The following is a 16,777-nucleotide window of genomic DNA, read 5'->3' on the forward strand; positions in this document are numbered from 1 at the left end:
GGTGGCTGAATATGGAATATCAGGTCAACATTTGATTTGTTAGGACTAGGACTGAGTTGGGATGTGCGGCTGGTAGGTGATGTGGCAATGTGATTTTACTAGCTAACCCTTATCTCCCAATTTTACCCTTTAACTAGTTATTGATGTGAGCTTGTAGGCCTGGCTATTGGGTCTTTTCATAATGTTACAGTTGGATGCTAGATTGAGATCCATCAGTGCTATTGGTTGCTCCATCTTCTGTTCCAACCCTATCGTAAATAAGTCCAAGAACTTCTCCATCATCTATGAAATCTAAAACCAACCGAATTATGCAGAAAATTTAGAGGCAATTCAGTTAAAAGATTGACTCCCCACATAGATAGCAATTGGTGTGTACAAAGCTCAATACTCCCAAGATGTTTCAATTGTCAAACAGAAATTCCAATACCCTCCAAAGTCCAAACTACATGTTCCGTCTTCCTTCCATTTGACTCCTCCGCTACTTAGTCCCAACTCTCTTCTATCCAAAATCTTTTCAAAACTTTCAAATCATCTTCTTTGGCACTCGTTTCTTTTTACTCTCTTTTTTCCTTCATTCTTCTTAAAGTAGTTGAGATTATAAATGGTTCAAATTGTGGGTATTTGATATTGCAACAAGCTTATTTCAAATGTGCATATGAGTGCTTTGACAGAAGAATAAAGCTTCAGGAGATAAGGAAGCATTGAAATCTCCGTGTTCTTCAAGCTCAGAATCGTATTGAATGTGAGATGGCCAAGTTTGTTTTCTCTCACCTCTGGTAAAACTCTTTTTTCTTTCTATTTGATTCGTTTATGTTTATCCTTTTGTTATGGCATTTAAATTATACCAAGTTTCAGGCTTTTCTAGTTGTTCTTCTACTCCTAAGATGCTCATTGGATTCTTCTAGCATTCTTTGCATGCATATTTCTGATTTATTGCTAGGTCCAATTACTGCTCTAATACTGATAGTAGGGAAGATAGGGCTATTGGGGTGATTTTGGGGCAATTCCCCAATCCGTATTGTTTTCATAGCACACACTATTTTCAAGTACCTATTGTTTTGGATTTTTTGATTAGTTTTTATTACAAATTTTTGATCGTTTATATGCTCTAAATTTGAACCTGGAAGATAATGCTTATGTCAGGTTCTTAATTATTTTCGGTCAAATTTTTATCCACCCTTGGAAGCTGCTTTCTTCTTTACTTTGCCTGCCTTATTTGGTTGGTTGGGTTCAAGTATTTTGTGTCCTTAGAGCCAAATATGTTTTTAATCTTTTGCTGGATTTCTGCTTTTGAGGCCATCAGACATAACAATGAGTCCAAGAAGTTCTTCCATTGCATTTTGGTAAACTTGAAATTTTGTCTCTGTTTTCAGCATTTCATTTGCATTCTGCAGTTTATTTGCTGATCCTCTTTCTCCCACATTTAGTGCTTTCTTATTAGTCGAAATTTAGGATGGAACTTGCCAAACTATCAAAAGAAACTGCATAGTAGCTTGAAATTTTGCAGGTATATACTATCATTCTTAACCAGTTTTCCTTAAAAGGATTGCATCATTCCCTATCTTCCAAGGGACTGAACCTCTTACGTAATAGTCATTTTGCATGACTTAGTTCAAGTCAAAGGATAAATTTTCCTTATACTCTATGTTTCTGTTGTTTGATAACACCACTTACTACATGCTAATTGTTTTAAAAGGCTTGATTGGAAAGCTATTAGTTGGGTGGTCTCACCCCCTACCTTAGGGTCTCTTGTCACCGTTGAAGCTCAAAGGAATGTAGTTTCAGGAATGCTTAATAGTTGCGAAGATAATGAACATGATCAATATGATATTTGTGGATTAAATAATGAAGTGATTGGTAATGCATGTGCTCCACATATGTGAGCATGTTCAAAATGTCATTTATTAATTACTCAAAGTTTGTAATTATAATTCTCTGAAGTGACTTTTTGTGAATGAAATTTGTTGAAGTTTGTGTTTTGCTCCTTTATGACCCCAATTTGCTTCCATCTATGCTACAAGCCCGTAGTGCCACCATGTATTGATACTGATTTTACCTGTGCACCAACTGCAATCGTTTGTAGCGTGTCATCTTCAAGATCAGTCGGTGTGGCAATACATGAAGTGACAATGGTGCATTTATGCTTTTAATGCACTAAAAGAAATGCTAGAGTTTGAAATCTGACGTTTATATGTTGATGGCAAGAACAAATGCTGGAGTTTTGGGTAGTTTCTTGAGACAAGATACCATATCTGTGTGTTCAAAGAATTTGATGAGAATGCCTGGAGAATTATTATAGTTTTTGACCATGTATACTTGCATAGATTATACTCTTTCTGGGCACCGTCATGCAACGCATGAGGTCCAAATAAACTAGTAGTAATTTAAGTGCGTACCTTCATTAAAAGAGATAAGCAAGAAATTGGTGGTGGAAACAATCATGGCTTACTATACATGCATTATCTGTGTGATCCAACCTCTGTCTCTAGAGGATTTTCGTGAACAATTTTTGATTTGGCATCTTTGACAGATATTGCACCATGCACGCAATTTGTTGATATTCTTGGTTGTATTTTAGAAAAATGTAGAGAATGGGGAAAACAATGGTGATAGCAGGTTGAAGCATTGCTAAAGTTTTGGGTCATCAGATGTGTGTGTGTGTATTTCAAGTTTTCATTATGAAAAGCCAAATGTTATTTTGAAGTTTACAATAAAATTACGCACTATAATTGAGGTACACCTTTGTTACCTAAACCCTTGAGAATTTGTCTGAATTTCCTTTCAAATACCAATAGAATTTGAATCCCCTCCCCCACGGCGGGGGTAGGGTACGATCCCCAAACACAAAATAGCTAACAGCTATAATGTAGCAGCCTACAGGTAACTGCTCCAGGCTTCTTAAATCCAAATTTACCCTTTTTTCCCAATTAATGATTTTTTCACAACATTTGACCAAGAATTTGAGTTAGTCTTGACTATATATATTTTTATTTTTATTTTTTTATAATGGGCAATATCTACATTATTCCTACTCTAACAAACAATAAGGGAGGACTCAACTAGGCAATGGGAGGTTAGAAGTAGAGGATCCCATCTTTTGACCAAAGGGGTGTATTATTGCATACTTGGATTTTATTCTACATTATTATTCCTAAACTAACACTTGGAGAGGACTCAACTTGGTCATGGGAGGCTAGAGGCAGAGGATCCCGTCTCTTGACTAAAGGGATGCACTACTACACACCCTTTGAATTTTACTACAAGTATATAGGTTTGAACCTCAGACTTGGAGTCAAACTAGCAACTGATGTTTCACCTAATGACCAGATCTCGTATGGCGAGTTGCTTGAGTCTTTGACCATATGCCAGAACTTCATTTTGGCATCGATTTATTGGAACCAGTTGGACAGCTTCGAGTGAATATCGTATGCTCATATAAGATGGAGTTTGGGGTCATTTGTGTTGTGAATTTAGGCTCTTTTGACTACTTGATTTTGGAGTTAAATTGAAATTTTGGCAGGAAATAAACGCTGCATGTGGTGCAAGTTGTTAATTTTGAGAGTTGGGATAAATTTGTGTATTTGTTCTGCTGTGTGGACTCATTCTGCCTTTGTTTTGGGGCAGGTATCTTTGGGGCTATCCAGGTATTTTTATTTGTGGGTGGATATATTTGTGCAATCTGTACAAGCAGGTGAAGTTATAAATGTGAATGAATTGACAAATTTATACTTTTATGTGGTGGAAGATTTTGTTACTGCTTAATCACTCCATTTGCGTTAAGTGAAGATACTCATTGTTTGGTAACAGCTACTAGTAGAGAAGCTTATAATGATGGTGAAATTTCTATTATGCCCTTGCATGCTCACCCAAGCCTTCCAATGTAGTGTCGCATTCACGTGGGATCAGATTAATTTTTTACTTTGATGTGGTGGTTTATTCAAACACATTTATAGGTCCCATTTTTGTAGTTTTGGTTTTGTTTTTGGCATTTCGTGTACCGTGCATTTTGTCTATTATTGAATTACATTCATTAGTTGTATAATTGTTACAATTGTTGTCGAGACTAGGGCTGTAAACAAATCGAGTCGAGTCGGATTTTGGCCTAATCGAATCGAGTCTTGCCTTAGTTTTATCGAACTTGAACTCGACAACCTGGCAATTTTGAAGTTTGAGCTCGAGTTTGACTCAATTTTAGCCAAACTCGACTTGAAAAAAATAAAAATAATTATTTTATTTTTATAAAAATAAATAAAATAATATTTTTTCTTAATAAATAATAAAATATTAAGGATACATATGTAATTTTATGATTAAAATATATATATATATGTATGTATGCTCGCGAGCTAATGAGCTTAATATCTTGAACTTGAGTTCGAGCTCGAGTTCGACTCGGCCAACTCGAACTTGATATTGATCAATCATGTGCACCCCTAGCCGAGACAAATCCAACATTTAAAGTCTGTTTGGTTGGACGGAAAACATTTTCTCAAAAATGTTTTCCTAATTTTCCACTGTTTGGATACAATTTGATTTGGAAAAATGATTTTTGACAGAAAATAACTTACACTGAGAGGGAAATAACTTCCGACTTTGTTTGGATAGAGTATTATTCTAAATAATTATTTAGAATAATTACTGTAGTACTTTTTGTGATGTAATAAATGTGAGATAAAGAGCTAGTTGGGAATATAAAAAGGCGAATTGAAAAATGTGTTTATGATACAAACGAAAAATATTTTTGGAAAAATTTGCTATCCAAAAATTTCCTTATCTATCATTGAAGTTATTTTCCTTTCTTAAAATCACTGCCTCTTCTTTTCCCAGCCTTCAAACGATTGAAGACCATTGATTGAAAACCCATCGGCAAACTAATCCCTTCTTCGCTGGCAGCATCTCCAGCTCCGGCGAAGTCCCACTTCCAGAGGTAGGCTACTCTTTCAATTAGGTTATTCTCTTTTTAAAAATCAGCTGAATTATCATCTCTCTCTCTCTCTCCCTCTCTAATTTTTTTCCCTTTAAAAGCAGCCAATATCAACGTTTCATCCCCACTCTGGTAGCGACATCTCATCCCTATTCCTGCAACAGCATCTCCAACATGGACGAAGACTCCTCAAGTATTTCCAGAGGTATGATGGTCTCTTATTATTTTTTTTTCCCTCCGTTTTCCTTTGAAAAATTGTCTAGAATTACTGGTGTAGATTCTTGAAGTTGGATTGGAATGAATCTTTGTGGGTTGCTTTTGTTTTAGTTTGTTCTTACCTGATTAGGGTTACATTTGATTTGATTGATGCCAGTGAATTAATTTGGCTGCTGAGTTTTTGGGGTTTTATGATTCTTGACTGACAAATTAATATGCGCAAGCTGTGAGGGATGGACTGTGATGTTGTTCCAGTAGCATTGGAACAAGATAATTTGGCTGGTTGATTTTTGTATGTCAACTTCACATTTTTTTGGGGCACTTAAGGACACTATCTTAGAGTTTGAAGGTTTATTTGGTATTTGACCTAATTTTCAAGGATATAATGTGTTTCTTGCTGTGTTTGTGAGGAGTTAGGAAGCGAACTTTGTTCTATTTTTCGGATACCTAGTCCTTGAAGTATTTAGACTGCAAATTTTCTAGAGCAGTGTTGGACAAGGTTCAAAATCTTTGTTTACTTTATTTAGGCACAATCACTTTGACAGAGGAGGTTCAGTGGTGGTGCAAACACTGCAGCACAAACTCCTTTGGTCACACGGTTAAAAGGTTTGCTTTTCCTATGACAATCTACTTTCTTTGGCAGGCAAGGGACAAGTGTATTTTCGGCATCTGAAACCTTCAACTGTGGTTGTCGTTGCTACTGTAATTAGTATTTAGTGCCATGCAGTTGCTTGTTACTTCCTAGAGTAAGATTCCAGACACTAAAGAAACTGAGAGTTAGCAATGGATTGGGGCATTAGATCATAGCTGTTTTCTTTGTGTGTGAGAGAATTTACAGCAAGATATAGAGAACATATTATGAGGTTTCGACTGATCAGGCCCTGATTATTAGTTGCATGTGTGCGCAAATAATGGAATTCCATGATTTCAAGTTCCAATTTCATCAACCTGCACTTAAGACCAAATCAAATCCAGACCCTAAACTTAACGTTACCACCAAATCCTCTAAAACGCAAGTCAAATCTTCAATATAGACTTAGACACCTTTCAAAAATATTGAAGTACAAGTTATCAGAAAATTTTGTGTATTTTGAAATATGCAGAAAGAGATTTTTACTTAATTGTCCATCTTCATGCTTTACTTTCTTTTGTTCAAATGGAAAAAGGATTAACACAAATTCTTCATTATCTTTAGCTAGGAAGTGAAACTAGACAGACTTTCAAGCTTTCTATGTTTACTTTAATTATTCCTTGGATAGAAATGTCAAATACATTCAATATCAATAATGCCTAGTAAATAATTTATATATGTAGAAGTTTACTTGACCAGGACAGTTGATGTTATCTGGGCAATAGTTCTGGTCAATAATGATGGGGCTTTGGACATTGATCATAATGGCATGCTGGAACAAAACATCCCTGACAAAACATTTGCTTGGCCTAACCCATGATTTAATCCTTGCACCATTCTATGTAGTCCTCAATGTAACAGTTTTTACTTTCACATTCTGTACTTCCTCTTCTTCAAAATCATTTATTTTTATGCCAGACACCTGTCAAAAATATTGAAGTAAAAGTTATTAGAAAACTATGCCATGATCTTTTTGCCCAGTTAGATAGCTAATATTCTTACTTCATGGAAGGAGGAGTACTGACATTGTCTGTCTCTCTTACGGGGGAGCGACTATTAGTTCATGGCATTACTTGTGAACCAAAAAACAGAAATATTTGTAGAAGATTGTGATGAATGAGGTGATTTAAGCCTTGTGTACAAACAAAATAGGGGAATGAAAGTGGTAGAAAGTGACAAGTATTCTGTTATGGGTACATGATGTATCTTTAAACTACTGGTAGATTCCATAGCTTGTCCACCCCCGGAAAAGCCATTTCACTTTCTCCTGGAATTTCCACCTTCAAATTCTTTTTATGTATCACTTCTCCCTCCATTTTTCTCTTCTTTTTTTCTTTAACTTAAAGCAAAGAAAAAAAAAATGTTGTATTATATGTTATTAGTGTTGCATATAACAAAAATAATTGACAGAAATTACAACTTGTAAACTTACTTGAGTTCTGGAGTTGATAGCCAGCAGCTCTATCAAGTTAGTAACAAAGTGCATGGCTGGTTAGTCTGGCTTTGCTTTAAATAAAGGAAAAGCAAAGCAAAAGAAAAGAAAAGTAGTGGATAATTTGTCTATGGTAAAGATAAGACAGGTGGGGGTGGGACTGCACTTGTGTTAGCAGTAACTAAAATGATGGAGATGGCCATGCAACCATCTTTGCTTTTACATATGATGTCTATTTCTTTCTCAGAGGTGTGGTAATATTGTCCATTAATGTCCCAGCTACATTCATCACTTTATATAATGCTTCAACCACTCCACTGGATTTAACTTTAATAGAACCCTATGATTAGCTAGCTTCCTTTTTTTTTTTACCCATTTTTTCTTTGTTCATGATCAAGAATAGGAATTCATCTAGAAATGTATCAAGAAATGCACTAGTTTCGTTTTCTTTTGATGACAGAGGGAACTCAATATTTGTGGCTAAACTCAGCAAGATACACCTGTAATAGTTAAGAACTGTACATATTACTATTTTACTAAACATATTGATTATGTGTATGATGTATCACAAACTATACACGTACAGAGTACATATTAATTTGTGCTATGTCATGAGGAATTTCACTAATCTATTATCTAGTATTAGTTCCAGAGTATACTTTTATGTCTTGAAATGATGGTAATTTATCTGCCACTAACTTGGTGAACCATTTAATCAATCTAGATGCTGAGACAAGGCCTATCGCGCTTTTCTTTGCCCCTCCCCCCCCTTCCTCCTGCTTTTCTTTCTGTCTTTCTCTCTTTTGATGTATGAGTGTTCTGATTCTCACAGTTGTAACTTTAATTTACTATCTTTAATTGCCACAGTTTACTTAATTAATGATTATATGCATGCAATCAATTAATAATTATATTAAATTTTCATAGATGAATCCCAGTAGTGATGATGATGAGAATACTATTGTAATTGGTGCTGCGACTTCAGTCCTAGCTGCAGGATACGCAGCTTTTGAAGCCTATAAAACTCCAGTTGTAATACCTAAACCACCTTTTGTTAATAGAGAGCGAGCTAGGGAGGATTACATGGATAGCATATTATATCGAAGTAGTTCCTATTGTATAGACCAAATTAGAATGGACCAAAATACATTTTTCCAGTTACTAAATGCTCTCACCATTAGAGGATTGTTACAGCCTACCATTCATATGTCAGTAAGAGAGCAGTTGTTAATGTTTCTGCAAATAGTTGCCTATAATTTGAGGTTTTGAGTGGTTGGGGGTGTTTTTTTGTGGGGGGGGGGGGTGTACTTGTATAGGTCAACTGCAACCATACACTGCTACTTTTCCATTGTACTTGATGCCATATTGAAACTATATCCAGATTTAATACAATTGCCAAATGGTGCAACTCCACGAGAGATCCGTAATAGTCGAAGATACTACCCCTGGTTTGCTGTAAGTTCTGTTCTTTGTATAAAAATTAATGAACTCAGATAATAGAAACTATTTTATATCTAATTTAAATCATAAATAGTACTGTGTAGGGGCTGTAGATGGGATACATTTTGTTGCAAGTGTACCCCTTGGAATTCAAGAAAGATTTTGAGGTCGAAAGGGTTACCACACTTAAAATGTGTTAGCTGTTATTTCTTTTGGCCTCAAGTTTTCATACGTGCTTGCTGGTTGGGAAAGATCAGCACACGACTCTTGTGTTCTTGAAGATGCTCTTACAAGACCGGGTCTTCAAGTACCCCAAGACACTTGTCTTAATTTATGTGAGTCATAATTATGCAAAACACCATTAGATTAGGCAAAAGTTTTTTTTTTTTTTTTCAATTTTAGACAAGTACTATCTTATAAAAAGGAGTGCAATAGGAATTTTACCCTTATTTTCGCTCGCACTAACAGTTATATTTGACCAAAGTCTTGACTCTTTTTTCGTTGAGGGGTTTATTTGCGTTAATATGTTTTTTTTTTTTGTCAAAATGATAATATGTTATTAAGGAGCCAAAGAGGGCAATAGGAATAGTTTAGGGACCAGGTGGATAGTTTCCTGTCTCGTGATGTTCCTTCCTCGATTTTTTACTTCTTCCTTCTGTTATTGAACTTGGAAACACCCTTCTAGAATCTCAATCAATTGGTGGATGTGTTACTGATTAGAGGATCTCTTATTTTCTCTCCAAAAATTGCATCTTCAATTTAGATTTTTATCCAAAAATTTTCAGAATAAGTGACTGAACTGACATGATTTTTGTGATATCAATTCAGTTTTCTCCTCTTGTGTGTTTAATGGCTTCATTCAAAACCTTTTCAGCCATGAATGATGACTTATTCAATCTGCGATCATAGAGTAGAAGAGCATCCTCATAAATTTGTCCAATTTTGCTGGCAAATTTGCATGCGGGTCTTCTCGTACTCTAGCTTTTGAGAAGGTTAGTTTCTGGCTATTAAATTTGCTTTATTTTATTGGTATTTATCGGATTGCGTGTTGGATTCTTGGATTCTCTCTGTTTTTTTTTCCTATGGGTAATAAACGATGCATAAAATTAAATAATCGATGAATATAGCTTTAGGTGGTTTCTCATTGTTTCTTGCAATCTTTTGTCAAAAAAAGAAAAAGAAAAAGAGGAGATTCTGATTCCTGAATTGACTAAAGGAGACTCGGGTTAGACTCAGGGTGAGTCCGATTCCCACTGATCATCTATTGTGTCTCGTCTGAGTTGAGTCAACTCAGACTTGGACGATTTGGTGAAATACTAAAGAACAACAAATCAGATAAAAGAAGCAGTAATTAGTAATTTTTTTGGGTTAATTATTTTTGGGCCTTAAAAAAATGAGTAAAACATTATCTTTTCTTTCAATCATGAACAGGTTAATTTGCTGCAGTGATTTATATAGTTCTTTGGAGATGACAAAAAAAATTGGTGATCAAGCTGGCAAAATGTTTGAATATTTTGGGAGTTTCTTGAGAAAATGTATTTTTTCAGTTCTTTCGGTTGGACCTGTTCCTGATCACATTGCATTTATTATGGATGGAAATCGAAGATATGCTAAGAAGAGGAATTTGTTAGATGGTGCTGGCCATAGGTCTGGGTATTTAGCTCTCATGAACATGCTAAAATACTGTTATGAGTTAGGTGTGAAGTATGCTACAATTTACGCCTTCAGCATTGACAATTTTAGAAGACGTCCTGAAGAAGTTCAGTCCACTATGCAGTTGATACTAGAGAAAATTGAAGATTTGATTAAGGAGGAGAGCATGGTCAATCAGTACGGCGTTAGGATTTACTTTCTAGGCAGCCTTAAACTTTTGAGCAAGCCAGTAAGGTTGGCCGCAGAGAGGGCCATGGTTGCTACTTCTGGGAATTCAAAATCTGTGCTGTCAATTTGTCTTGCCTACACTTCCTCAGATGAAATTTTGCATGCTGTTCAAGAGTGTTGTGGAGAAAAATGGGATGAAGGAAGCGCATTGGAGTCAAAAGGAGCTGGAAATGGTTTAGTTTTTCTGAAAGGAAATGAGAATGGCAAGATCAAGCCTTCAATCGTAGTCAAGGATTTAGAGAAACATATGTATGCTGCAGTTGCACCTGATCCTGATATAATTATACGTACTTCTGGTGAGACTCGATTGAGTAACTTTCTTTTGTGGCAAAGTGCTAACTGTCTTTTATATGCACCCCCTATACTTTGGCCAGAGATTGGTCTTTGGCATTTGATTTGGGCGGTCTTGGATTTTCAAAGAAATTTCTCTTATTTGAAGGAGAAAACTAAGCTATCATAAGTTAGCTGGTAAGAGTTTTGTTGCTATTTTTGTAACTCATTATATGGTTTTGTTGATTGGTCTTTTAACTGATTTCCACTTTCATGAGACAAAAACAAACAGGGGACAGAATTTTGTATTAGTGCCCCTGTCCTCAATATAGTGATGACACATTTCACAGATGTAGGGGAATATGGCGTTTAGTTCCTAACAGGATCAGATATAGTTCTCCATGTATGGTGTTATTAGAATTCTGTTGTATCTTTGTTTTTGCGGCACGGGATCTATTGTACTGTGTACTTCACAAGCAGAAAGGATTTTTTTCCACTTTTCAGTTCAGCTTGGTGAAGTATTATGAAAACGAAAGAGTCCTTTAGCTTTTTTTCTTATTTTAATTGTATTTTTTATTGTGACTTGTATATTCTGGATGGGCGATTTGCTATGCATTGTATCCTGAAAATTTTGAAAGTAGATGGATGACACATAAAGTTTCAATTTTAGTTGCATTCTGTTATAATTCATCTTGATAGCCCTGGAAAATCTGAAAGTGCATAAAATATCTTTGGAAAATACATAAAATACAAAGCATGCATCAATAGCATTCATCAAGGTATCTTTGTTTTCTGTGCACTTCTGCTATGCCTAATTACAATAGCATGCATCAAGAAGGCAATAGAGCCAGCGGAACAACACCTTGGCAGCCTGCATACTATGATGGTAGTATGGGGCACTTTATTAGTTACCAAGCAAGAGAGTAACACCCATAGAGCAGTCCATGCATCTTCGGAGGTAGGGAGGAATGGAGCATTTCATTGTCCTCTTAGCTTGTTAAGTACTAATAGTATATTTGGTATTCTACATATCTTAAAATAGTTCCTTTTTTGGGCTAAGCTAAGTGAAGGAATGGACTGAGGGGCTCATTTTGACCATACAATCTTTCGCTTTCTTTGCAAGCTTAGAACTCAGGTGTAGAGTTCGGTACGCCCTTGAATCCTAACCCCATAAAATTGTGCATGAGGGTTGCAAGTATTGCGTGTTTGAATTGTTTATTAGGAAAAATATAACCAGCTTAGCAGCATTGGTAACTTCTTATTAATTCAACAAATGCTTTCTACTCCTATTTTTTTCTTTTTGGAATTCTATAAATCCTTTCTAGAACTCTCATGAAAAGGCTTGATAAAGATTTATATTTAATAATTTCTGTTTGTGTGGGACATGAACATGACTATTCCATAGGACAGTCTAATCATAGCATTTTTTAATTATTGCTTTTCAGTAATTATGTTTAATAATTTCTGTTTATGTGGGACATGAACATGACTATTCCACAAGACAGTCTAATCATAGCATTTTTATAATTATTGGTTTTCTACTGACCTATTTACACCATATTAGCTTCATTTTTTTAATTATTGATTTTCTGCTGACCTATGTACACCATATCAGCTTCACAAAAAATACGAAAGCAAATATTTGAAGTTAGAAAAAAATTCAAGAACCAGAACACTAATCAAGTAATGAAGTAATGAGCGGGACCAATTGAAATTGAGAAGTTCCCGGCCGGATTTTAAAGATGGATGAGGAGAGAACAAATACAAAAGTAAAGCTTATCCTAACATGAAATCAACCTCATAATTTAGTCATCATTCACTTCATAATCATAATTTTAGCATTTGATCATGAAAAATACAATATCTAACTAAATCAAAATCAATTACAACTGTATAGTCAAAAGATGCATAAGATCGAGCCAAGAATCTAATTAATCCAACCCAAGTCATGAGCTCAATCTCTCCAAACCAAGTAAACCAAAACTAAAACCAAGCAACTAAATCTTTCCTTGATTAGTTGTTGAGTTTAGCATGCAAACCCTCCTTTATCTTGTTGATTAAAATCACCCCAAAATCACACCTTGATTGGAAGAGAGAGGGAGAGAGAGAGAGAGAGAATACGAAACAATTGGAAAAGTTTCTCAATAGTCAAATTCTACTTCGCTATTATCTTTCAATATTTTATTTAACTATAGTTCAACCCCACAACTTTCCTAAGCTTATCAATTTCACCCTCAAACTTCTAATTCTTTACTTAAGACCCTAATAAGAAAACATGGATATCACAAAAGCATGAGAGGTTTTAACTTTACAGAGTGAGGCCAAAACCGCAACGGATTTTCTGTCCCATACCTTGTGTCACTCTCTGCCCCACTTTTTATTATATTGTTATTTCTCCTACATAAATATCATGTTTTAGTTCTTTTTTGTTTCCTTAAGATCCAATAATTAATTGAGTAATACGCAAAATTTAACATACTCAAAAAATCAAAATGCATTAAAAATGAGATTTTTTAATGAATTTTCTGCTATATTTTTTAATTTTCTATTATATATTGCTTTTTTGAAGCTGCTCAAAATTTAACATACTCAAAAAATCAAAATGCATTAAAAATGAGATTTTTTTATGAATTTTCTGCTATATTTTTTAATTTTCTATTATATATTGCTTTTTTGAAGCTGCTGTATTTATTTTTTACTCAATTAATAGTTATTGGATCTTAAGGAAACAAAAAAGAACTAAAACATGATATTTATATAGGAGAAATAACAATATAATAAAAAGTGAGACGGAGAGTGATACAGAGTATGAGACAGAAGATCCGTTGCAGGCCAAAACTATCTTCTTTTAGTTTCAATAGAATGTGTGGCAACAACTTGAAAAATAGAATGAAATAGAGGCGGGAGATGGACAAAGAAATGCCAGAAATCAGAGTGCCGTAATTATGCGGCTATACCATGGGCAAAGAAGAAATTTCCACAATTATGATGAAATTCTAAATCATCCTACAACAAAAATGATTTTGGTTGCATGTTCTAGAAGAAAGGTGCTTGCATTCCGATGCATGTAGATAGAGCATCGACCCTATAGTTTAGAGGTTTCTAGATGTGATCTTCATTCCTCATGTATCCAGTAGCCCACATTCCTAGGATTATTTTATTGTCTTCTACATTATTCATAACACCCTAAGTGCGAGATTATATAGGGGTAGGACCTATGGCCTTGTTTGGCAGACAAGTTTTTTTTCAAGTTTATTTGCTACAAGTTTTTTAAAAATTTTAGCTACAATAACATCAAAAAACTTCTCACGGTTTTTAAACAATACATTTCAAAATATTCAAAAATTTACACATTTCAAAATTTTTTTTAAAAACCTCTACAGTAAGTTATAGTAAAATTTTAGACAAATACCAAAAAAACTCACTTGCCAAACGGGACCCTAATATGAGGAGAGTTTTCGGCTCCTGAAGATTGGTTGATGTCTTAGGTACTGTGCAACTTGTGTGTTTGTTTATATAGCTATATGTTGCCAAATAATATTTCGCTTGTTTCTTAAATATATTTTTCAAACCATCTTTTTATGTCGCATATATTATATTATAAAAAATATTACAGTATTTATTCTAAATAATATTTCAAATAATACTCTATCCAAGCACTCTCATTAACTCTTGTGTCCCACCTTGCATTACTAGCAATATTTCGCGTGCTTTGCACACAATTTTATCACCCTAAAATATAGTACTGTTAGATATTAAATTTTTTCTTAATTTTGATTGTCAATTGCATACTATAATATTTCAATATTTTTATTGTTAACCAATTATGTTGAATGCATTAAAGTCATAATTTGACTTTTTTTTGCCTTTAGAGAATTTATATTTTTTAATTGTGACAAACAAATATCAATGCAATCATGTTATATCAAAGTTATTGTACACTTTTAATATCATTATAATTAAACTATATAAAGAGTAAAATGTAACATCAATTTTAAAAGGAATAAGAGCAAATGAGTTTGTTTATATTAATTATGTAATTTAAACTCAACTATCATATTAGGGTCAATTTTAAAAACTCCCCCTAAAGTATATCTATTTTTGACTTTGCCCACAACATTATTTTTTTTCACTTCATCTCCTAAACTGTTAATTGACTCCTATGTTGTGTGATGGTAATGTCAAAAGGATATTTATACCCTTAATAGTTAAATGCAGTAATTCTCCTATCTTATTTTACATTTTATGTTAGTCACTATTTTTTCTCAACTTGTTTATTTGTCACTAAAATCTTTAGTCAACTCCAATATTTTATAACATGAGGACAAATAATGTCTAAAAAATCAATATCCCTAGCATAGTATGAAAAAATTATGTGTTTGGATAGGAGATTATTTGGAATAATATTTTGAAAAAATATTGTAGCAGTGTTTTTAATGTGATGTATGTGAGATAAAAAGATGGTTAAAAAGATTTTAAAAAATGGTTAGAAAATATGTTTGTGATGCAATCAAAAAAAATTTGGCACATAAACCACTATCCAAACACACTATACTTATAGATGTGGTCCTAGTAAATTTCATCCCACCTCTTTTAGATTGAGAGAAACATCTTACTAATTTCATGTAATAATGAGAAAAATAACAAAATTTGTTATTTGAAAAATTAATATGTGAAATTATAATGAAAAGTTTAAAAATGCTTGCATATTATCTGTTTCTCTTTATGAATATGCATATAGTTTTGCTTTTATTTTAATAGTTAGATATTTTCTTTATATGGGTGTATACATTTTTTTGTTAGTAATACTTAAAAAATGGAGAAGCATGGTTGATTTGGCTTTCAAAATTTTTAGGATCGTTTTTTAATATAGCATGATTAGACGCTATTAAAAATTATTTGAATTTCTAAAAAAAAATTTTATTGCATCATAAGCACGTTTTTCAATCATCTTTTTTTTTTAATCATATTTTTATTTCACAAATATCAAATTGCAAAAAGTATTACAATATTATTTTTAAAAAATTTTCAAATAATCTTCAGGGAAAAATGGCCAATTTAGTCCCCATACTTTCAGACTTATGCCGATTTAGTCTCTTTATTTTATTCTTGGCCAATTAGATACCTTAACTTAAGATGCAAGTCTAATTGAGGCCCTTCGTGGTGGCGCCACCAGGAAATGTCAACCAGGAGTGAATTGACTGTTGGGCTACTTTCAGAATATCACTTATGGGGCTTTAATAAAGCCAACTAATTCATAAGGTAGAAATTTTCACATCCCGGGGGTAGAAAACACCCAAAAGAATATGCAAAAAAACATAGTAGTAACATGCAATCTCGTCTCCAAGTTAGGTTCTTCCATTGTCTCCAAGGCAGCCTCATCTACTATCTTAGATTTGGGAGTTGGGGCTTGGAGAATTTCCTTCATCTTTAAGCTTATGATTCGGCTCATTTGGGCTCCGCCAATTTTTAATCTCTCGCCGAACGAGGATGAAGCCATTTTTAGTTTCTCCAACTTGTCCATTTTTTGTTTCTTTTTTCTTTTACTTGGGTTTGAATCTCTTTATGATGCTGGGAAGAGTGGTGGTAAGTGGGGGAAACTTTGAATAGCTCAAACCCCAGAGAGGGCAGGATATTTTTTGGCCTAATGGGAAGGATTTTGATACCATAGTTACGCGTGTCTACATTTTGAAAAGCGGTGGTGGTCGATGGCGAATTAGGTGGGGGAGAAACTTTGAACAGTGAAAGCTCCTCACTTTTATTTTAGTTTTGTTACCGTATGAATTAGTTGGCTTTATTAAATCCCCATAAGTGATATTCCAAAAGTAGCCCTCTCTATGTGGTCAATTTCACTCCTGCTTGACATTTTCTGGTGGTGCCGCCGCGAAGGGCCTCAATTGGACTTGCATATGAAGTTAAGGTATCTAATTGACCAAGAATAAAATAAAGGGACAAAATCGACACAAGTATGAAAGTATAGGGA

General features: G+C 34.2%; 1 protein-coding gene across 6 annotated transcripts; it reads left to right on the forward strand.

Moving 5' to 3' along the window:
• Window positions 1–210: 210 nt before the first annotated feature.
• Window positions 211–11,352, forward strand: LOC113716684 (dehydrodolichyl diphosphate synthase CPT3-like). 6 transcript variants are annotated; one of them, XM_072070444.1, is made up of 6 exons: window positions 250–776; window positions 4,828–4,927; window positions 5,029–5,129; window positions 5,668–5,746; window positions 9,518–9,635; window positions 10,191–11,352. In XM_072070444.1, exon 6 carries the CDS (start codon window positions 10,232–10,234, stop codon window positions 10,982–10,984), a length of 753 nt encoding a protein of 250 aa, XP_071926545.1. In that variant the 5' UTR covers window positions 250–776; window positions 4,828–4,927; window positions 5,029–5,129; window positions 5,668–5,746; window positions 9,518–9,635; window positions 10,191–10,231; the 3' UTR covers window positions 10,985–11,352. The 6 variants fall into 6 exon arrangements, with proteins under 6 accessions (XP_071926541.1, XP_071926542.1, XP_071926545.1 ...); XM_072070439.1 differs by lacking the exon at window positions 5,668–5,746 and having other exon boundaries at window positions 10,075–11,352; XM_072070442.1 differs by lacking the exon at window positions 5,668–5,746.
• The last annotated feature ends 5,425 nt before the right edge of the window (window positions 11,353–16,777 follow it).

The sequence above is a fragment of the Coffea arabica genome, chromosome 11c (genome assembly GCF_036785885.1).
Source record: "Coffea arabica cultivar ET-39 chromosome 11c, Coffea Arabica ET-39 HiFi, whole genome shotgun sequence".
NCBI classification, from domain to species: Eukaryota; Viridiplantae; Streptophyta; class Magnoliopsida; order Gentianales; family Rubiaceae; genus Coffea; species Coffea arabica.

Coding starts and splice junctions, on each gene's coding strand:
- LOC113716684 (XM_072070439.1), top strand. CDS start 10,112: ATGACAAAAAAAATTGGTGATCAAGCTGGCAAAATGTTTGAATATTTT.